The 24,640-nt window shown below is 36.2% G+C and overlaps 1 protein-coding gene and 1 non-coding gene across 7 annotated transcripts in view; one reads left to right on the top strand and one right to left on the bottom strand.

The window, feature by feature from the left end:
* Positions 1 to 24,640, bottom strand: part of TUSC3 (tumor suppressor candidate 3) — a 267,076-nt gene that overhangs the window by 80,290 nt on the left and 162,146 nt on the right. For all 6 annotated transcript variants that reach the window (XM_077144666.1, XM_077144665.1, XM_077144664.1 and 3 more), the window contains one exon: positions 21,989 to 22,129. In XM_077144666.1, coding sequence (XP_077000781.1) covers positions 21,989 to 22,129 — 141 coding nt within the window. The remainder of the gene's footprint in view (positions 1 to 21,988; positions 22,130 to 24,640) is intronic.
* LOC143670061 (U5 spliceosomal RNA) lies at positions 5,009 to 5,125 on the top strand. Its single transcript, XR_013169242.1, has one exon. It is a non-coding gene; the product is annotated as a U5 spliceosomal RNA (small nuclear RNA).

Raw genomic sequence — 24,640 nt, 5'->3', positions numbered from 1 at the left:
AAAACAATGTACAAAGTTATAATATATAAACCAAAAAAATACCAGAATATTGCATTTTTCAAAAATATAAGTCATTAAACTATCTTGTAAAAAATCATTTATCAAATCACCTATTAAAAAAGAGTCTTTACTTATTAACTATGGAAACTTGGGTAAGTTACTTATTCTTCCTGCATCTCAGATTCCATATCTATAAAATGAGGATACCAACGCTGCTGAAGAGATACGTTGATGATTAAACTGGAAACCGGATAACATATGTAAAGCATCTGACGTGACAGACAATCTAATATTATGCATTAACCAAAGCAAGTCAAAAGACTGGCTTGATAGTTTGAACAGACATGGTAAACATCTAGATCCTCTAAAGTTCATTTCTAAATTAGTTTGGACCACCTAAAGCCTATATCCTTGGCTTATGTCACTTAATTCTCCAGAGAAATGCTTTAAGCAAAGTACATAATACAGTAAATTTAAAAGATGTTCAGAGATGGAACAAATCACAAGAATATATGACTAGTAATAAACTCACAGAGACTATAAGCCTGCCAGAACTATCAGATAAGACTGTATTTGGAAAACTAATCTTGAACAAGAAGGATTATGGGGAGGCTGACAGACACAATATGAATCAGAGAAGTCAAATCACTTATGACTTATATGTAAGCATGCAATGCTGCTTAAATTATCTAATATTTTTATACGTATGAACTGTAATGCCTTTAGAATGGGATGTGTTCTTCAGGTAAAAACAGAACCCAGCATTTTCTGATTTCCTATAACTTGCCCAAAAAGACTTTAGCTGCCAGGCTACTGTAAATATTTGAGATTGAGATTCCTGGTATCAACAAAGATTCAAGGCAAGAATCAATAATGAATGACTGGGAGTCTAAACAATCTAGGTGTGCACAACTGGCAAAGGAGGAGAGACGATAAAAGAGTGGGGGAAGTAAAATAGGACAGATTATGGAGGATCTTTAAGTCCAAAGAATAAATTTGGATTCTGTTCTATAACTGCTTAGGAAGACAAGGAGCTTCAACAGAAAAATGAAAATGATAAAATGGTTAAGAAATACTGATCCTGAGAACAATTCTGAAATTACACAGGCTTCTTAGGAGCCAGACTTGACTAGTATAGGCAGGTTAGACTGAGATATTTTCCCAAATTAAGGATTTTATAAATACTTGCACTTATACTATAAACATGTAACCTTTTTGGTTTCAATAGATACCCCAAAATATTAGAGTTCTATTGGGGAGGACCTAACCTTTATATACTACATCAGCAACTGAAACCGTTGTGTGTATTTCTGGTTTTGCTTTTACCTGTCTGCCCATTCTTTCTTTACTTCCTTTTATTGCTTCCATTGATTCTTCTACTTCCAATTATGATTGGTGGAAAAACATGATCAGGTTTGCATTTAGAAAGATGGTACTAGCCACAGCATTGGAGAAAAGTAAAACTCGAAGCATAAAAGTCAGTTTGGGAGCTGGTACATAAATACATGAGAGACCACAGTGGTCTGAATCAAGGCAGTGGTAAGAACTGAGAGAAATAGGAATATATAATAACTGGAGTCAATAGGCTTTGGAGATTGATTAGATATGAGAGAAAATGAGTCAAAGTTAACTCCCAGATTTCTGGTTTCTGACATGGGCAACAGAGGAGTGTGTGGCGTCACCCACTGAGAAACAAAATAAAGAAGACACATGAGCATGTGAAGTTGAAAAGGAAGCAGGGCCCCCAAATTTGGAATTCAGTTTTGAATGGGTTGACTCTAATATGCTTTTTAAACATCCACTTCAAAACATTGTTTGGTAGTAAAACCTCCAGGGACATTTGCACATATGACCTGATAATAGGTCTGGCCTCAAACTATAGATTTGGGAGTTGTTGGTAAATAACTGGTTACTGAAGTCATGGGAATGGGTGAAATTGCTCAAGATGCATAAGTAGGATGAGAAGGGAAAAAAAGACCCAGGAAAGAACTCTGAGAAATACTTATAAGCTGCTTCATGAACAGGAGCCTGCAAAGAAAATTGGACACATAAGTCAGAGAATTAGGAAGAAATTAAATAAAGTAGGTATATTATAACAGAAGCCAAGTGTATTAGTTTACTAAATCTGCCAGAATCAATATACCAGAAATGGAACAGCTTTTATAAAAGGAATTTATTAAATTACAAGTGAAATTGTAATTTAATACAATTACAATTAAGGCTGTGAAATTGTCCAAATTAATGCACCAACAAGAGGTTACCTTCACTCAAGAAAGGCTTATGCCATCTGGAGTTCTTCTATCAGCTGGGAAGGCACATGGCTGGTGTCGGCTGGTCCATGCTCCTAGTTCTGTTGCTTCTAGCTTCTGTTGCCAGTCGTTTCCTCTCTAAGTGTCTGTGGGCATTCACTTAGCACTTCTGGGACACAACTCTGGGTTCTAGTTTGCTTACCATCTCATGGGAAGGCACATGGCAATGTCTGCAGGGTTCCACCCATTTCTAAGCATCTGTTCTCTCAGACAGCACTCTAAGCATCTCCAAACATCCATGTCTCTGTCAGCTCTGAAGCAAGTGTTCTCCAAACATCTGCATCTGCATTTCCAAATGTCTGTGTCTGTATCTGACGTTTCTTCAAAATGTTTTCCCTTTTTCTCTTGTTTTTTTTCCCCCTTGGAAGTGCAGGGTCCAGGATTCGAGCCTGGGTCTCCGGCCTTGTAAGTGAGAATTCTCCCACTGAGCTACCCTTGCACCATCTAAAACATTTCCCCTTTAAAGGGTTCTACTAAACTAATCAATACCCACTTTGAATGGCCAGAGTCACATCTCCATCTAACCAAAAGGCCCCACCTACAATTTATAACAGATGATGAAAAAAATGCTTTGAAGAAAAATAAAGCAGGGATGGTGGAAAGGAAGAAGTGGGAAAGGGACTGTAATTTTAATTACAGCAGTCAGGAGGAGCCTCTCCGAGAAGATGGCATTTCAGCATAGAACTGAAGAGGGAAGCAAGCCCCGTAAGTGTCCCAAACAGAGGGAACCACCAGTTAACAGGGCCAATTTAAAAGAGAATGCTTGGCATGTTCTAGAAAGAGCAAAGAAGCCAATATGGCTGATGGACACTATAGGAAGACATAGACAAGTTTGCTGAAGCAATAATGGACCAGATTCCAGAACCTGGATTGCGAATTTGAAAACTCACTGTAGGGTGAGCAAAGGTGGAAGCTAGGAGACAGTTAACAAGTGATTTAAAAAATAATTAGAGAAGCATGGAGCCGAACAATTGCCATACAGAAGTGAGTCATCTATAGAGCAACGGGCCCAGCCAAATGCAATATCTACTGCAAGACACTGCCCTGAAGAGAAAGGATGGTAGGAAAAAAATAAAAGCCCTGAACAAGGAAGGGGGAGGGGAAATAAAGTTAATCTATAAAAATAAATAGCATCACACTGCCTGTGGTATTTTACCTCAATTCTCTTGGGAGCTCCTTCTCTGCATGTGGACTCAATAAATTTTCTACCTACTTACTCTACTTAAAAATAGTAATAATGATAATATAATAATAAGAGCTTAAGCAAACATAGATGGTCTGGTAAGAAATAGCTGGAACCTAGACATATTTTGAAGGGAGAACTAATAGGATTTTCAGAAGGATTAGATGTAGTTTGTGAAAGAAAGGAAAGAAAGACTATAAGATTTTTTTACCTGAACAACCAAAAATAAAGTTTAGCAAAGACATGTTTGGAAACCAAGATCACTATTTTATTTTGAACCTGTGCATTTTGAGATGTCTAATAATATCCAAGTGGACATGAAGCACAAAAATTGGATTTATAACAACTACAAGGAGAGGGATTAAACATTTCTCATTGCTGAAAACAATCAGTTGAAGGCATTAAAAGGAGAAGCAATGATTCAGCAGTCAGAAGAGAGAATTTTCATCTCTACTTCAGCCAGCCAGCTTCTCTTGAGGAATTCATCGAAAACCTTTGTTGGAGTTGCCAGCTTAAAGCCTGCCCTGTGGAACCTGGACTCACCACAACTGCATGAGACACTTTTATAAAATCTCATAATACTTTTCAGTATCTCTTATTGGTTCTGTTTCCCTAGTGAACCCTGACTAATCAATCCATAGACTAGTATCAGAAAAAATAGGTTTTAAGTCAAAAATTGTTATGAGAGACAAAGAAGGTCATTGTATACTATTAAGGCTCAATTCAACAAGAAGACCTAAAAATGACAAATATTTCTACACTTAATGGCAGAGCCCCAAATTATTTGAAGCAAAGATTTGACAGAGTTGAAGAAAAAAATAGATGGTTATATATATATTAATAGTAGGAGACCTCAATACATCACTTTTAATAATACATAGACAGAAGATCAATAAAGTAGAAAACTTGAACAATACTACAAACCAACTAGACCTGGCAGACATATATACAGAATACTTTACCCAACAGCAGCAGAATATGCATTCTTCTCTAAGATATCTCTCTAGAATAGACCATAAGGTCACAAAACAAGTCTCACTAAATTGAAAAGTACTGAGTTATACAAAATACCTTCTTCAACTACAATGGCAAGAAGCTAGAAGAAAATAACAGAGGAAGAAATGGAAAACTCTGAAACATGTGGAAATTAAACAACATATTCTTAAAACAACCAAAGTGATAAAGAGGAAATCACAAGGGACATTAGGAAATATTTGAGGCAAATGAAAACAAAACACAGCACACTAAAATGTAGGGGGTACAGCAAAGGCAGTGCTGAGAGTGAAATTTATGGCTCTAAATGTTTGTATTTGGAAGAAAAAATACCTCAAATCGCAGACTTAACCTCAAAACTGGAAGACCTACAAAAAGAAGAGCAAAATAATACCAAGAGTGAGGGGAATAAAATAACAAAAATTAGAGTGGAGATAAATGAAAAAGAGAATAACAAAACAATAGAGGGAATCAATGAAACCAAAAGTTAGTTCATTGAGAAGATCAATAAAATTGACAAATCACACTCTGGTTTCTCTTCAGGCCATATAAATCTTTCGCCTATTACTAAAGATTTCTGCGGAGAGGAACAACTCTGAGCTTGTATCTAATTTTTCGAGGCCTTGTGTTTTGCAGGGCTTACCAGATGGTAAAAAGATTAAAAAAAAAAAAAAAAAGACAAACCATTAGCTACATGGACAAAGTAAAAAAGTGAGACAATACAAACAGAATGAAAGCAGGGACATTAGCACCAACCCCACTGAAATAATTAAAGGATTAGAAGAGGCCACTATGAACAACGGTACACCAACAAATAAATAACCTAGATGAAATGGACAAATTCCTAGAAACACACAAACCACCCAAACTGACTCTAGAGGAAGATTTCAAAAGACCAATGATAAGCAAAGTGATTGAAACTGCCATAAAAAATCTCCATTCAAGGAAAAGCCCAGGACCAGATGGCTACACTGGTGAATTTTATCAAACATTAAGAATTAAAACCAATCACGCAGATGGGGCAAGATGGCTGCTTAGCGAGGTATAGAATTTAGTTTGTCCTCCAGAGCGGCTAGTAAACAGCCAGGAACAGTACAGAACAACTGCTGGGGCTACATCAGTGACCAGACACACAGCATACACCAGTCTGGACAAGCTGGACCAGCTAAGACCCCACACAGAACTGTAAGTCCCCCAAACTATGGAGGTCGGCACCCTTCCCCCATGGGTATGGCAGGCTGGTTACCGACGGGGAAAGGAAACAGACTTTACTAGCAGCAAGGACTTGGCTCAATCATGCTCCACTTGCAGAATTAACACATTCTAACTACTGAAAATAAGCCCCCAATGCAGAAAAATCTGTACTAAGCATTAATGATGCTAATAATTTTTACCCCAGCAGAAAGGGGGCAGGGCTGATGGAAAACAAAACAAAATCTTGAGGCTTTTTGAGTCGGACAGTGCAAAAGGGCTGGACCTAGCATTCTGGAACCAGGAAGATGGCAGAACAGAATAGGTCGAGTTCACCCTTGCTCCAAGGAACAACTAGAGAAGGGAAAGGAAGGCAACTGAGATGGCGATTCCAGTGTGGAAATGTCCCGGGAGGGTCTCTACACCACATAGGGAGGCCCTGGTTACAAAAGCTGAAAAACTGAGATGCAGCGAATTGGAGATCTTCCAGCTGGTGCAAACAGCCTAACACGCCCTTTTCAAACTGAAGCCCAGAGCCCTCAGGCATGCATGGATGGGGAGAATGGGACTCAGAATGCTATACCTTGCTCCTGTGCTCCAAGGTCTGCTTAAGCTGCACCACATACCCATGGCCCCCGCAACACACCTCTACAACCCCGCAACATGCACCCCGTGCTCAAAAGCACCAGTGTAACATCCCCAACCTATGCCTATACCTGCACTGCTATGCATCATCACACTGTTGTGGCCCACTATGTCTGTCCTGAGGGTGAACAAAGGAACCTTGGAGGAATATGTTGCTGTATTCCAACTGATGCCACTTATGTCTTTGTCACTGGACCCCATCAATAAACCCATTGCTTCTTAAAAAAAAAAGTGTCTGTGGAATCAACTATCTCCCCTAGGCACTCCTTTTACCAGAGTCCTTACCTCTTTAGTTTTCATTATCTCAGTACCACTTTACTACTCAAATAGATGATTACTGTATTTTAATTATCTTTCCTAATTATTCTATGCAGAATCACTGGTCTATATCTAAGTACTCATTCCATTTGAAAGCTGAAATCAAATTTCAATATCTACCTGGTATATAACATTCTTCAGCTTCTTATTCCTTTGATATAGGAATTTTCAATATCCCATAGAAATAATAATAGTTACTCAAGAAGATGATTGTGACTAATTTACCAGATTGGAACCTGTCTAATTTGACATTCAACAACAGATCAATAGTCAAAAGACTCATTCTGGCTGGTTCTTCAATCAGCAAGTTAGAGCATCTGTAAGTCTCAGAATTTCACATTTTGTAACTGTTGGACAACAAAATAGCCAAAGAACGATTGTACCACAAACTGGTGAAAAAAAAAAAAAAAACAACTTAAAAGGTGGAAGAAACAATGAATGCAATAAAACACAACTTAAGACAATGAAGTATAGTCAATAATACACTGGAGTATCTAAACTTTCATATAAAATCAGAAACTCTTCCTTTAGAGCATTAGTTTGAAGCCCAAGGTGAGATTAAAACAGTAATGCTGAAAACAACAGTAAAAAAACTACTTGGATATTTGCTAGTTAATAAAAGAAGAACTTTAAATATAGTCCCCTTTGGAAAGTATTTCATTTCCACCTTTGCATTTTCCCAGTACAATCTTGGAAAACCAAGATTTTGGACACATGTTAGGGATACTATATACTATTGTATACAGGTACAATATATATCAATGCACATCTTATTCATCTTCCTCAATGAACAAGTAAGTTACCTGAGGACAGGTATCATATCCTACTCATCTTTCATCTTCACATGGTTCTTCAAAATTTTTACCACATAGTAAGATATCAAACTATTGTTAAGTAATCAAATGGATAAGGTGCATACAAACAGAATCACTATTCTAAAACTGATCAATAGGTAAATAACATAAAAGTTTAACTATCTCCATCCATGGCTTACAGCGCCATAACAATTAGTGAACATACAAACCATGCTTGTAAATTTCCGAAGCCTAACTCTATTTATCCATTTAATCTTCATTTATTCAACAATTATTTACTGAACACCTTCTCTGAGTCAGGCACATGCAAAACAGATATAAATCCCTATCTCAAAGAACTTACACTGTAGTGGGAAAATACTTTCAGCATTTATGTAACAGTCAGGTATTCAATAAACATTGAACTGAACATGACTACAGGGAATCTTTCCTGCCTCTGGAGGATTTCGTAGCCCTGTAGTGAACTAAGAACTCTACTGGTCTAAAGGTGTCCTTCTTTAAGGATCTATCTTGCTTATTTTTCAAAATAACCTCCTGAGGGTCAATGTGTTTCATGCCCACTTCAACTATAGCAACCGTACTTTTTAACCCTTCAGTCCAATAAGGTTTCATAGGAGACTTAGTTCAAGGAAAAAATAGTTTCCCTTCAAGCAGAAGAAAAATTACATGTTTTCAACTCTTTTGGATTTATATTTGATTTATGCAGTGAAATTATGCAGTACTATGCAGTTGTAGCTCTGAAAAGCAAAAGCTTCAGTCTTCTGCAGAACACACAATTTAAATAAGACTACAGTTTTGTTAAGATATCCATAATTGGTTGAATGCTATAAAGTTATTAGTGAAAGTGAAAAATTAAATACCAACTGTTCAGAAAAAGATTTAATAGTCTAAATATATTTTATACATTCCTTTGTATATTCCAGTTTCAAATAACATTATTTAATTATACATCTTTTAATAACTGATTTCTTTATTTGGTAAACAAGTGGTGTAAGTGAATAGAGTACCATAGATACGCATTTCAGGGAATTCATACACTTAAATTCCTACTATCCACAAGTGAATTACTGGCAGCAGCTTTCTTAAAACTCTTTAATATTAAAAAGTTTTAATATTAAACAAAAACACTCTCATTTCATATTCAATATATATACTGCATTTGTAAGAAACAAAGATGAGAAATACCTTTATGGTCATTTCAGCCACCAAGAAAAGTTTCTTAAGGTTAAATATTTAATTCCATAGAAAGGAATTATACATTAAGGATAAATGTTTCAACAAATATTATTTGTAACCACCACTGCGCAGTGGTATGGAATGTGGAGGCTAGGTAGTTACTCCATGTACTAGATCATCACAGCAAGGTTTATTTAATAGTGATTTTATAATAAAGACTCAGGCAACTGCATTCAAATGCTAAAAAACGTCAGGTACATCTCTATACATGTGGTTTTAAAATGCTTTTTACATTACTGAAGCCATTGATTCCTCCTACTACACAAAATTAAAAACTAGACTTATTTAAAAAAACTATGTATCTTAAAAATATATTTGTTTATTTCATTACACTGTTGCCATAACTCCTCAGGCAAACAAAAATACACTTTTGGCCATATATGGAAATTACTTGTTTGCAAATAGACATAACCTATATTCAGCTGACTAAGTGATTCAATTGCCTGATGGGAAAAATTGTTTAAGATCAACCAAAACGAACAGTTATTTCACTGGAAAAAATATTATCAGCAATTATTTAGTTCTTGCTTTTAAAGATCAAAATAAACTATAAGAGGTGATATCTGTAAGATAAGTTACACTTTTATTCAAATAAATTTGGAAGAGAAAAAGAGTTATTTCCACTTTTAATCAGAGCTGTTTAGTTTTGAATGGTTCCAAGAAATACATTTCCACTGATAAACTCTGATGTGTGTATACTAAAGAACTTTTCATGAATGTGAAAATTTTGTAGTAATATATACTAATATCCAGCTTTTAACTTTTCATAATACTTAATTAAACATATAAATTTCTTTGAAACAGAAGAAACATTTGGGTATGCACTTCATCCTATAATAAAGAAACTGTATCATCTGTTAAGAAACAGAAAATGTATACCTTATTGTGATTTACTACGATAGAGTCTGGGTTATTCAATTAAAAAAAAATCCAGTCATAGATTCTTAGGATGTTTTCCTTTGTATTTGAAAATATGTTACTACTTATCACACTAATATTTTCTGGTTGGAGCTGATGGCCATCTATGAAGAGCCTTAGGTTGCCCTAAAGACCTGAATTATGTGCTTCTAAGCATACTATTATAATATTATTTTGATATTCCAAGTCATACTGCTTCCTGAAAACCCTAAATCATGCATCTCTCCTATTCTGCTTGAAATTACATACCATGTGGTCCAATAATTTACTTGACTATTCCATTTGGAGTCATAATAAAATTAAGTCATGCGGATGCTGATTGTCTATCATCAAGCTTGTTTTGTGTGGGTAGACTGAGAAGGGAATGAAATCAGAACCAATCAATGATGCACATTCAGCTCCTCAAACACTCATCAGCATCTGTAAATAGTAGCTATCAAGCATTTCCACTTTTAGGAATCAAGAGATAAGGAGGATTTACTTATGAGTATTTCTTCATTATTATTTTTTTACTCGGAACCATGAAGCTCTGATATTTTTGTATGTTTTAATATTTGCATATCTTATTTCCTCTATATCAGGAAATCTGTCTCTATTCCACACCCCAAAGTACTATTAATAGCTTCCTCTCCCCAGCATACATTCTATTCTTATCCTAGCTACAAATACTGTACAATAATGAAGAAATAAAATCACCAGCCTCAGAACACAGTCTGCTGAGAACTAAGAGAATAACACTTTCATAACTCATAACACTAATTCTATCAGGAATGGTAAAAAGACACAACTTCTAATTGTACATACATAGACTTGTTCTTTACCAGAAGTCAGCATAGGGACAGAGGTTCTGTACCAGGCTATTTTTCTCATTAATTATTCTTCATTTTGAATGCCATTAATTATATTCCTGAAGTGGTCTACTATTGTATAATTCTGTCTCATTTTATTTTATGAGCTTTCCTTTTACTGTACAATCCAAATCTTTCATAAAAATTTCTAGAAATCAGATAACAAATATGCAATAATTTTTAAAATATGTTCTCACCACTTCCAAAGAGAAGTGGAATATTGTTTTAATAGACAAATGTTTGACATTCTAAATAAATAAGTCAACATTTTAGATTGTTTCTTAACTTTCCAAGGAAATCTCAAGTAATAGGACAAGGATTATAAATGGAACAAATCCAGTTTTTCACTTAAAAGTAGTCTTTATAGACAAATCAAGTTTGACAGTGCTGGTGGTGTGGTACAGAGCATAGTAGGGAAGATTAAAAGTATCTATTTGACTTATTTAAAAAAAAGTAAAGTACTTTCCATAGGCCATCAACAGATAAGTAAAAGACAACACTTATTTGATAACTCCTTGTTAATGAGAATAGCAAGAAAAGACATAGAGAAGTATTTCAAGTGTGTGTGTGTGCGCTTAGTTCAACATTTTACCATCAGAGTTTTAAAACACTGTTTGAAAACATTCAGTTCTCTACAGCCTGTTATTAAATTCTAAAATGTTACCAATGGGAAGCAGATATACCTGCCAAGATTCCTTCTCAAGTGTGTTTGTAAATGTTAAAGTACCTTCTGCCAGGCCAAATTAATTTGTTTTCAAGGATTCAAAGTAGAAAATAAAATCTGCATGATGTAGCAGAAACTAAAAATATTGACCCACTGAAGTACTTACTTAACATCTAAGGCATCATATAAATAAATGTTCTTACTCATTTATTTACAGTTATAATGACTCCCTGAATCTACTGGGTTAAATTTCCAGTGCATGAGATATGTGTCCATATTCAGAAAAGCCCAATATTGTGAAAGGAATACAGAACTTGAAATCAGACAATGCAAGATCAAATCCCAGTTCAATCACTTTTGAGCTGTGTGAACTTCCATGCATTGAGTTTACTAAACCTTTGCTTCCTTACTTGTAAAATGGGGATAACACAAGTTCTTTTGCATAGTTTTTGTAAAGAATAAATACATAAAGCATATGCCAAATAGTTTAGTTTATGAAAGCTGCTGGAATGCTGTGCTGGTTTGAAAGGAAGTATGCCCCCTAAGAAAAGCCATGTTTTAATATAAATCCCATTTCTTAAAGGTAGAATAATCTCTATTCAATACTGTATATTTGAAACTGTGATGAGATCATCTCCCTGGTTGATGTGATTTAGTTAAGAATGGTTGTTAAACTGGATTAGGGAGATGACATGTCTCCACCCATTTGAGTGGGTCTTGATTAGTTTCTGAAGTCCTATAAAAGAGGAAACATTTTGGAGAATGAGACATTCAGAGAGAGCAACACTACAAAGCAGCGAGTCCACCAGCCTTTGGAGATGAAGAAGGAAGACACCTCCCGGGGAGCTTCATGAAATAGGAAGCCAGGAGAGAAAGCTAGCAGATGACGCTGTGCTCGCCATGTGCCCTTCCAGCTGAGAGAGAGAAGCCCTGACTGTGTTCGCCATGTGCCTTCTCACTTGAGAGAGAAACCCTGAACTTCATCGGCCTTCTTGAACCAAGGTATCTTTCCCTAGATGCCTTTGATTGGACATTTCTTTAGACTTGTTTTAATTGGGACATTTTCTCGGCCTTAGAACTAACTGTAAACTAGCAACCCATTAAATTCCCCTTGTTAAAAGCCATTCCGTTTCTGGTGTATTGCATTCCGGCAGCTAGCAAACTAGAACAAATGCAATATACCAGAAACAGAATGGCTTTTTAAAAGGGGAATTTATTAAGTGCAAGTTAATTAAATTTATTAGGTTAAGGCTGTGAAAATGTCCAAACTAAGGCATCCAGAGAAAGACACCTTAACTCCAAGGAAAGGGCCAATAAGTTTGGGGTTTCTCTCCCAGATGGAAAGGCACATGGGGACTTCTGCTAGCTTCCTCTCCTGGCTTATTGTTTCATGAAGCTCCCCCAGGGGCGTATTCCTACTTCATCTCCAAATGAAGGTGTACTAAACTGGCTATGTGGGCTCTGTTGGCTCTAAAGTTTTTTCCAAAATGGTTCCCTCTTACAGGGCTCCAGTAAGCAACTCCACCTTGAATGGGTGGAGCACATTTCCATGAAAACTACCTATCCAGCCATAATGAATGACGATAAAAGGATATGGCTTTTCTGGGGTACATAATAGCTTCAAATCAGCACACCAAAGAAGGAAAAGACTCAATAAATAGTAATGCCAGCTATTATTAGCTTTTAGTAAAATAATTCTAGACTCTTCTTAAAGAGTGAGAATAAATGAAAAGATGCAAATGTGATTTAAGTCTAATTTGGAGAGGAAATTACATCAATTTTTCTGGTATCCTGAAACATCCAGTAACAAAATTTGGTATGGTATTAATATTTAAATATAGAAGTAGTTTTAATTTTTCAACAAAACTTTGAAAAAAGTACTATAGATTTTTACCAAGAAACCTGGGTGGCTTTATTGAAGGAAGCAACTTGAAAGTTAGCCTAGGAAAAAAACAAAACACTTAAAACTTAATGACTAAGGTGATTAAGAACACCCATAGCATCCATGAGATATTTTTATAATCCAATTAATCTAAGTAGATTATAACTAATCTATTTTAATTCAATTATTAAAAGTGGAAAAAGTAATATTAAGAAACTTTCCTTAAAAGATTTTATCTTCCTTACTCTGAAAAAATCAAATTTCAAAAATATATCTTGTTGGGGGTACAAGAGTAGTTCAGTGGTAGAATTCTTGCCTGCTATGCGGGAGACCCGGGTTCAATCCGAGCTCATGCACCTTTCCCTAAACAAGCAAACAAACAAAAAGCCAAACAAGCAAAAATTCAACAAACGGTGCTGAAATAATGGGTATTCACATGGATAAAAAGAATGAAATGTAACTCCTACCATACAGCATACAAAAATAAACATATATATATAATTTTGTTTATCTACCAGAAAGCCAGAGAGATTCTGCTTGATTTTCTAGGCTCTAACTTTTATTGCAGAATTGTTTTAAGGTGATTATTACCTTGGCTTCTTCTTAGTCTGTCCTATCACTTCCAACTCTGTCATAAAGACTAATTCTTTGATGAAAATAAAACTGGAAGGATAAAGGGCTGTTATAATAAAGCAAAAGGAACAGACTTACAATTAAATACATAAAAAGATTTCTTCCTCTCTATTCATTTTCAATTTTGATATTCTACTTATAAATATTTTATACATTTTTGTTAGATTTATTTTTGAAGTATCTTATTTTTCTTGATATTGCGAAAGAGATTTCATTTTCAATTATATATCTAAATTGTTTAGTAAATAAAAATCCTAATGATTTTTGGATACCTGAATTCAGAAAAACTGCTGAATGCTAATATTAGTTTCATTGTTCTCTAGAGATTGTCTTGAATTTTCTATGTAGATAATCTATTATGGGCAAATCATATCGTAAGTAAATAATGACATGTCTCTTTCTTTTTATAGTTTTTATTAACTGTATTTCTTTTCCTTATTTTAAGCCTTGGCTAAAACCACTAGCAGAATGACGAATTGGGCAACTTTCACTACTTAATATTTGCTAGAGATTTTAACAGATACCTTTTATACCTAATTAGGAAAGTTCACTTGTTTTTTTTTTTTTTTTTTTTTTTTTTAACATGGGCAGGCACTGGGAATCAAACCCGGGTCCTCGGGCATGGCAGGCAAGCACTCTTACCTGCTGAGTCACCGTGGACAGCCCTCACTTGCTTTTATAGTTTATTTTTTTCTTAATCATGAATGGTGAATTTTAATAAATCTTTATGGTATCTACTGATACAGTCATATACTCTTTCTCCTTTAAATGATTAATGTGATGGTTTACATCTAATTTCTATTTCTCCTAATGTTGAACCATCCCTACAATTCTGGGATAAAAGTTATTAAGCAGTGTATGAAATAACAAAAATAATGTTTATCCCAGAGTTGTACAGATGGTTCAACATTAGGAGAAGCATGTTATTTCATACACTGCTTAATTTGGTTGGCAATACTTTTTAAAAATTTTTGCTTCTTTGTTCACAAGCAGGATTTTCCAGGTACATGTCACCTCCTCTTATTTTCTGGCTATCTCTTTTTAAAATTCTTTATAGTTGTAACTATTTTGTTATTCATAGAGAATAATTTTTGTAGTTTCAAACATTTATGGCAATATTTCTGTTTTCTTTATTTGTAGTGAGAGGTTGCTTTTGTTTATAAATTATTTTATTATAGCTGTGCTGGTTTGAAATGATATATGGACCCTAGAAAAGCCATGTTTTAATCCTAACCCCATTTTGTAAAGGCAGCCATTTCTTCTAATCCCTATCAGCATTGTATTTTTGAAACTGTACTTAGATCATCTTCCAGGAGATGGTGATGTAATTGAGAGTGGTTGTTAAACCGGATTAGGTGGCGACACGTCTCCACCCATTAGGGTGGGTCTTAATTTCAGTTTCTGAAGTCTTACAAAAGAGGAAACATTTTGGAGCAAGAAATTCAGAGAGAGCAGAGCAGAACGACATAGCCACATGGAGCAGAGTCCACCAGCCAGTCACCTTTGGAGATGAAGATGGAAAACACCTCCCTGGTTGCTTCATGAAACAGGAAGCCAGGAGCGAAAGCTAGCAGATGACTTCCATGTTCCCCATGTGCCCTTCCAGCTGAAAGAGAAGCCCTGAACTTCATCGGCCTTCTTGAACCAAGGTATCTTTCCCTGGATGGATGCCTTTGATTGGACATTTCTAAAAGACTTGTTTTAATTGGGACATTTTCTCAGCCTGAGAACTATAAACTAGCAACTTATTAAATTCCCCTTTTTAAAAGCCATTCTGTTTCTGGTATATTGCATTCTGGCAGCTAGCAAACTAGAGCAATAGCTAAATGCAGATACTGTATTACTGACATGGTCCTTGCTGCTCAAATTTGAGCAGGTCCATTTTTTCCTGGACTGGCTATCAGCAAGAGGCTGCTATGTAACAGGAATAAATTTCACATCTCACTGGTTCACATCTCAATGTTTCCCTTTTTATTGTCAGAGAAACTGGCTATTTCTTTAAATATGGCAACTCTGTGTAGCCATGCCTCCTTTGTCTCTCGGAACATAATGTAGTTCAGGCAGGCTTCTATCACTAAATCTTCATTCTCCTGATTTCTTCATGAGCCACTGCCACCAAGAGATACAATCACTACTGTTCTAGTTTGCAAGCTGCCGGAATGCAATATACCAGAAACAGAATGGCTTTTAAAAAGGGGAATTTAATGAGTTACTAGTCTACAGTTTTAAGGCTGAGGTAATGTCCCAATTAAAGCAAGTCTATAAAAATGTCCAATCAAAGGCATCCAGGAAAAGATACTTTGGTTCAAGAAGGCTGATGAAGTTCAGGGTTTCCCTCTCAAGTGAAAAGGCACACGGAGAACACAGTCAGGGCTTCAAGATCAGCCAATTATTTTAATGGATTTATCTTTACTTCTACTTTGAGCTTTGGGTTCTTCAGCACTGTGTGAGCTCTTTTACTACCTCCCCAGGGAATCCTTTCCTATGTAAACTAGGTCTAGCTTACAAGGATTCCTTCTCCTGGAGGAGTCCTCATTTTCTGAGAACAAATACTACCTGCCATTTTCTGAGATCTGCCACTAACACTAGGGCCTTTAACTTCTAGTTCCTCTCCACAACAAAGAATTATACATATGGACTGCCACTTTTGTCCAAATACGCTGAAATAGCACGGAAAAGCTATCTCATCTGCCAGAACCTGGCCAAGGCTAAGAATATTGCCCAGCAGCACAGTCCTCAAGCCAATGGACCTGGGCATTCTCATGCTGCATGTTTAACTAGGCTGTCTGACCCTTCCCTTCAACAGCACAACTTTCTTTTTTTAATTATCAAACTTCAGTCTCCATGGGGGATCCTGCAAGGGTCTTCTATCTCCTGTGACCCCCTCCTGAAAATTCAAATACATGAGAGATTAGGATGGCTACTAATCAGCAGGGAGTGGAAAACAGTAACCTCCTTTTCCATTTACCTTCTGAGTGAAGATCATAGATTTTTGCTTACAAAGATCTGAAAAATAATGACTATCAACTTGAGCTCTCTAGTACATTTTCCTTAGGGTGATTCTGCTGTTTTGCCCTGGGTAGCCCCAAGAGATATACATCAGTAAGTAGAAAATTTCATTGAATCACAAGAGAATCCAAGCCAGACGATCTGAATTAACCATCCTGGTGGTAAATCAGGGACACTATTCTTGCCGAAGGACACAGGACAAAACTGCTCATATCACAGTTGATGGGAAGAAGTACCCCCAATTGATAGAAAGTGAACACCTTTGGGACCAAGAGCCAGGAAGAAGGTCAGAGAAGGAGAAAGATTCTTTTCTTTCTCACAGGGTAGTCTGTGTGACTCCCACATACTTGCTGAATGTAGCAATACAAACCTATCCTAGATAGTGGCCATCACTCCGAATTTGACAAGTTGTTGAAAACATCACCCAGCACCCAATACCACTGATAAATATCTGACTACTGTGCTGCTGAATACAACAAACAGACATTTCTTAACCATGGACCTCTTCGGTACCTCAAGTATCCCAACCCTATTAATCTGAAAGCATTGTGTATACAATTGGACTTAGAGTGAAAATCTTCCCTAAATGTCAAATTACTTTTATCAGAGAGTGGATCAACCAGAAAATCTGGAGAAGGGAGAGTGGGATCCACTGTTGGGGCCATTTGACTGGAATGGTGGCAGCCCCTTCCTTTCCCCCCCTCCATAGACACCTGCCAAGACTATCCTTGCATAGCCTACAACAACTTGCTGGCCAGTCTAGGAGGGGACTTTGGATTGCCAAAACAATATTTTATACCTGGATCAATGAGATGAGCAAAGTAAAACATTCTATTATGAGGCCTATAAGGCAGCCTTCTTATTTCTCTACAGTAGTTATGTGACATCTTTTCCTGATTTAACAATGGTTGGGGCTCATGGCCCACTCCTCTAGGCAGGACTGATCATTCTGCTTGTAATAATTTTGAAGGTGACCCTAGTCTGCTGTTGTTTCAGACTGATTACCCAGTTATAATCACAGCACTTCAACGATTCATTGAATCTGTGGTTGGGTAGCCTATGCTTCTCACTTGGACATGAAAGGTCAAGGAAGAGAGTTAAGGAATCCAGCTCCAGCCAAAATACTATTATAGGTGATCTTTCAGGCAATTTACAAACCTTAGCCCTGCAGCCCTTTTGGAAAGGAAAGGAGTAGGAAGAACTGCCCTGCCCCATCAGACTTGGTGTATAACAGTACATTACAATTTTCTGGAGGGAGCTGCAGTCAAGGGCTCAGCCTCACACACTCCTCCCCAAGCCAATCATGCTTATACACATACCTACATTTCTATCCCAGAACACCTTATTGGGAGCCTTAGTTAAGGCACTTTCTCCACTTTGATTCACAACTTTTCCACTCCTAGCTCTTCTCTCTCTTCTTACTCCTAGCTTCCCTGGGTCTATAAAAAGGCAGAAGCTTTTGGTTTGGGGCTCCTCAGCAGAAAGATGATACCCCTGGCCCCCATCACTATGCATGCTGTATGTTACCTGACCCTCACTTGGTGCCATTCTGATGATATCAAAATGGAACACTAAGAAGCCAGCGCCTTTTTTCTTGCTTACACCGTAGCAGTAAGTTCTTGATTCTTCAGTTCAACTCACTGTCCTAACTGACTACCTTGACACCTGGTAGTTTGTGGTATATCTTATCCACCATCCTCTTCTATTTTTTTTTCCTTTTGTATCTGGTACATATGATACACACACAGTTTTATTCACATACCATACAATCCATCCAAAGTGCACAATCAATGGCTCTCAGTATGGGCACAGAGTTGCGCATTCATCACCACAATCAATTTGAGAATATTCTCGTTGCTCCAGAAAAGAAAAATCCCATACCTACTATTATTATCACTTAGCATTGGCAAGGTACTTTTGTTATAATTGATGAAAAAATATTACAGTATTACTGTTAACTATATTCCATAGTTTGCATTCATTGTATTTTTTTTTACCGTATACCGCCCCATTATTATCACCTTGTAATACTGATGTACATTTGTTCTAGTCCATGTAAGAACATTCTTAACTACAGTCATCATGTACAACAGGGATCACTATGTTATACAGTGCATTCTTTAGCACTTAGTTCGCCAGAATTTCCCAGCCAGAACAGGGCCAGTGTCCTATGCAGGGAATACAGACGTTCCAAAGGACCCTGGGGAGAGGTTCAGTCAAGCAGCTTCTCAAGATTGCACTTTCCCAGGCTTCCCAGCAGATGGTGCAATTCAGCAACCTAGTCTCCTTAGCCCTGCTAAGTTATTTTTTTAGCCCTCTGTCCCCTCTGCTTCTGAGGCGGGTAGAAATAATGGCACTGCAGGTGGCTGATGGGAAAGGGCCATGGCTGCGGGACCCAGAAGACCAATTTCATTGCAATAGTTGGATCAGAACTGTGCCACATCCCCTTCTGTTCCCAGGTGGGAGGGCTTCCCTAACTTTCCCAGTCTGTAGCCAACCATGGGGCAGGATCCAGGCTTACCAGAGCTGCTGGCCTTGAGGGTAGGAGATGGATCCTGGAGCTACAGCCAAGCGTGCCCGTCATGGCAATTTCTCACACAGTGCAAACAATGGAGCCGTGGGTGCCACGTGTATGTGTCTGGTAAGGCCAAGGCTGTGGACCCCAGTGTCTAATCATGCCAATCAACAGGTGGATCAGAAGAGTGCCACATCCCCTTCTGTTCTTGGATGGAAGGGCTTCCCTAACTCTCCCAGTCTACAGCAGCCCAAGAAACTGGGCCTATGAGACAATGCTGGCCTCCAGAGTGAGGGATGGGCGCCAGGAGCTATGGCAGAGTGGAGTCGCTGACAAAAGTTTCTCTGTCACAGTTACTCCATTTCTTTGTCCAGCTCTTCCTTGTTATTTGTATGTTGCAGTGGTCCTTCTCTGATGTCCTGGGCTCCGGAACAGCTGCTTTGACAGTTTCTGCCTGTTCTCTAGATGTTTTTTGTGTTGGAATGAGTTCTGCCTCTCCTTAACCCACCATCTTTCTGGAAGTTTCCCCCTCTTTCCTCCAGTTTTTTGTTAAGAGTAAAGCTGCTAAAAACATTTCAGAACATTCTACTATACTGTTTAGTGTGGATATGTATTTTCATTTCTCCTGGGTAAATACCTAGGAGTGAGATTGATGAATTGAATGATAAGTGTATGTTTAACTTTATTTAAAAATTCAAAAACCTTTCCAAAGTGAATATATCATTTTGCATTACCATGGCAATATATGAAAGTTCCAGTTGTCCTAAATCCTCACCAACTATTAGTATTATCAGTATTACTTCATTTAAACCATTTTTTTTTCTTTTTCTACTGTAGTTTGGTCCATTACCCCATCACAAAAGTTTTCTTTCTCAGTTTCCTTTCACTTTCTACATAAATTTTAGAACCAGCTTGTCAACTTCTTCTAAAAAAGCCTGCCTAGGATTTGTATTGCCATTGCTTTTGACTCTTTAGATGAATTTGAAGAAAATGTGAAATAACAATATTGCATCTTGTGACCACTGAACATAATGTATCTCTCCATTTATGTAGGTCTTCTTTGGTATTCTTTCTTTCTATTCTTTTATTTTCCATGCCTTTTGTCTTTAAGGAGTGTCTCTTGTAGATACAATATAATTTGCTATTGCATGTGTATCCAGTCTGACAATCTCTGTCTTTAGGTTGGGGTGTTAAGCTTAGTTACATTTAATGTATATAAGTATACTGATGTGATTGTACTTGGGTATGCCAGACTGTGATTTGTTTTGTTCAACTGCTTTTATTTCCTTTTTCTCTTTTCCCACCTTTTTCTGTATTTTTTTATATATATAAAATATGATATATAGTATTAATTTCTACATGTTATATTCCGTTTTAATTCCTCAATTGTCTTTCTAGCTATATATTTCTTTGTATTATGTTTTAAATTATTCCTCTAGGAATTACAGTAAGTTTCTTAAACTTCTCGCAATCAGTTAAGCATTGATACTGAGTCACTTAAGGTAAAATACAAGAACTTCACAATGGCATAGCTGAGTGTATTCTTTTACATACTATTGTTATATACACACCCACACACTATAAATTCATCACTGCATCATTATAAGGTTTTGTTTCAAACAGTCATGTTTTTCAAAGTAACTGATGGTAGAAAAAAAATTAATCTGCTACACATCAGGAAAACTTTTCATATTCTAGTAATAATTTAAATTTACATGCATTATGTTTGCTACTACTTATAGAATATATTTTAATATCAGTATTTAAATCAATATACCTATTAAATATGACTATATCTTATTCAAATAATGTTTACATTTCCATTTATTGTTAATTATTTTAGAGAAATTGTCCTAAATTGTAACAGCATTGTGTCCACCGGGATTCTTCTAATAGCTTCCTAACCAATGTTCTTGCTACCTGACATCTTTTCAAGCGATTCCCCAGGTCTACCACAGAGATCATTCCAAAACATAAATTTGATCTTGTTATTTCCCTCCCAAATATTTTAAGAGCTTCCTATCAGGACAAAGTCCATATTCCTTAGCACTGTAATGTCAGACAGTTCCATTCTTTCTTCTTCATCATCATCACTTGTCCCTTCTTGCCTTGCCAACACTGCTCTAGCCAACAGAACTAATGGTTGTTCTCTGAACACTCTAGGCTTCAAATGTACTGATTTCTTAAACTAAATCACTTTAGAATTCTACATATTCGTCAAAATTCTACTCATTTAACATATCTGGCAAGTTCACCATGAATCCCCTTACCCCAGGATAAGTTTCCTTCCTAAGAATTCCTATTAATATTCTATGCCTATCTCCATAACCACATTTATAACCTTACATTACATTTGTTTGTTAATTACTCTATAACCCCACAACGAATTCCTTATGAGCAGGGTCTATGTTTTATCTTTATATCCCCAGTACCTACAAAGAATCAGATACAAAGTAGAGACAAAATAAACATTTGTTGGAAAAAATAGCTGAACGTGTACATTTCCAAACTACTTCAGTTTACAAGATACTCCAAACCGCAAATTCATTCTAATTCTTCTTAGTTACTACCACATTTCTAAATATATTCAACATATACTTATTTAGTGCTTGTAATATGCCAAGTACATAGTGACAGTATATTTTAAAAGTGAAAAGTAGAGGGAGATAGCACAATTTAGACCAACAATGAATACAAATTATATCAACTAATTCTCCCCATTAAGATTTGATTTTCGTTATAGTAAAATCTGGCTTATTTTCCTAATATTTTATAACTTATACTATTATACACAGAAATAGGGGGAAAAATTACAATGTGATAACATACCAGAGACACCATGGCCCAACCAGTCTTGTTATAGATGAACTCCAAGTTGTTCCTTCTTAAATAAAGCAAGCCGCCAACAAGTGACACTAACAAGGCCAAAGCAATGGTACCAGAGTAATTGGGTGGTCTGAAGACCCGAATCTGTAATATAATGAAAAATTTAAAGTGAAACAAAATTAATATCAATTTTTTCTTTTGATCTTACATCTTTCCAATATTCAACACAAAGAATTCATAAATGTGCCATCCCACTTCTGATTCCTGGCACTAACATTTCTTTTACTCTTTAAGAGTAAAAAAAATAAATGCCTTAAAGCATCAAGGCTGTATAAAAAGACCTGTTACTCATTTTAGGTGAATGCACTTGAGCATATGCAAGTCCTACTGATATATGTCGAGCTGCTCTGGTTCACCCATCTAGAAAAGAGTAGAGCTGAGAGGGGAATGTAATATTTTTATTATTTCAAATTGGCACTTTTTTAAAAGGCTATATACATATTTTTTTTTTAATTTTTTTTTTTTTTTTTTTTGCATGGGCAGACACTGGGAAACGAACCCTGAAAGGCTATTATTTTAAAAGTACATCTAACTGGTGTGAATTAATGATTTCCTAATATGTATAGACCTTGGTCTCTAATAATGTTGCCCATTAAAAGGAACCAGGGTGTCAGGAGAAATGGTTGAGGGCTGGGGCAGGGGAGATACAAGGTAAGCCCAGAATATATCGCCATGCTAGAAAATACGTGGAGTGCTTTAAAGAAAACGATGAAAGCATGTCACAAGGACAGAGGAACCAACATGAAGGGGCTGGGGCTCCCTCTGGTTAAATCTAGGACAATTTCAGTACCAAAATAATTAATCATAATACTGAATTACAACCCACTGAAAAAAAGGATAATGAGTCCATATCAATGATAGCTTGATAGATAGATAGACAGACAGACAGAGACAAACAGAAAGACAGAAGGAAGGATGAGAGAGAAGGGCTCCAGCTTATAACAGAATGCTGAGGGCCAATTAGAAATGTGGAGGGAGGGCTAAAGCTGGAGTATGATCAATAAGATACTGTGCAACCAACACAGTAAAGCAATATTGTATTGATCTCATTGATTTGAAACAATCAGAATAAGCAAACTCATAGAGTCAAAATTGAGAATACAGGTTACCGGCAGACAGAATTGGTATAGGGAATCAGAAGTAAGGTTTAAAATGTACATATTTTCTATTTGGAACAATGGAAATGTTTTGGTAATGAATGATAGTGATAGTAGCACAACACTGTGAGCACAATTAACAGCATTAAAATATATATCTGAATGCAATTAAAAGGGGAAATGTTAGATTGCCTATATGATAAGAGAATAAAAAGTTTTTAAAAATCCATGGAACTACACCATATAAACAGTGAACCTTAAGTTAAACCATGGACTTTGATTAATAGTACAAATATAAAGATGTGCTATTATCAATCTACCATCAATTGTTAACAAATGCTCCACACCAATGCAAGGTGTTAGTGATGAGGTGTATATTTGAGAATCCTGTATTTTAGCATGATTGTTCCATAAAACCACAACTTCTCTAATTAAAAAAGAAAACAACAAAGAATGAATTGGGCAAGAATTATCAATGGATACTAAATGTAGGGGGAAATTTTGATGAGAAACAGAACATTTCCATGATTTTAAGATGTCTTCATCTAGACTGTTACTAACTACTAAGAAGAAAAAGAATGGTAATTATTCAAGGAAGAAATAGGGAAAAAAGGGAAAGATCTTAACCAAATGTTTAAAATTAGCATCACTAATGAGGAACGGACATCATGAGCATCCAGATTAAAGAGAAATAAAATATGACCTATGCAGAATTCTGGTATAAGCAGAATTCACTCACAAGCAAACCAAACATCAGGCAATCCAAATAAGGAATAATGTATTTAAAAACTGGGGGAGAGGACTATATTCTTCAAAATGTCCATGTCTCTAAAGGGCAAGTAAAGGCTATGGAAATGTTCCAAAATAAAAGAGGCTTAAAAGGTGTGACAAGTACTGGATCTTGTACTGAAAGTGGGAAAATATTATAAAGGTCATTTTTTTGTTGTAACTCAAATAAAAGTATGATGTCATTGCAAACCTGGGAGGTTGATAATTGTACCATGTTTATATATTTCTTAGGAAATGCAATTCATCTTCAAAGAGTTCAAAAAAAATTGTGAGGATGTGTGTGTGCGTGTGTGTGTGTGTGTGCGCGCAGAGTGAGAGAGAGACCACTAGAATGACAATGTCAAAGCAAATGGAGTAAAATATTAACAATGGGTGAGTGGGCAAAGGGTATACAACGGTACTATTTGTCCTACTTTTATTATAAAACATTTTTTAAAGTTTGAATTTATTTCCAAATAATTTTTAAGTACATTTATCAACTAAACACTTTAGTGTGATAAGCAGACAGGTCAGAATAATTTCTGATTAAAATTTAATATTTCTTATAAAGAATCAGCAGTACTGTTTCAAAATTATCCTAAATATTTTCCACCAACTAAATGATACATTACATAGTCGAATATTTGCTAAAACCTTTCCAAAAATAACAAAGAGTAAAAAATCTTCAACACCAAAATAAAAACATATTCTTTACAATGATGGCAGAACT

Source organism: Tamandua tetradactyla, chromosome 26 (genome assembly GCF_023851605.1).
Source record: "Tamandua tetradactyla isolate mTamTet1 chromosome 26, mTamTet1.pri, whole genome shotgun sequence".
Taxonomy (NCBI): domain Eukaryota; kingdom Metazoa; phylum Chordata; class Mammalia; order Pilosa; family Myrmecophagidae; genus Tamandua; species Tamandua tetradactyla.
The sequence above is the reverse complement of the archived record's forward strand: the minus strand, read 5'-3'. Positions and strand labels throughout refer to the sequence as shown.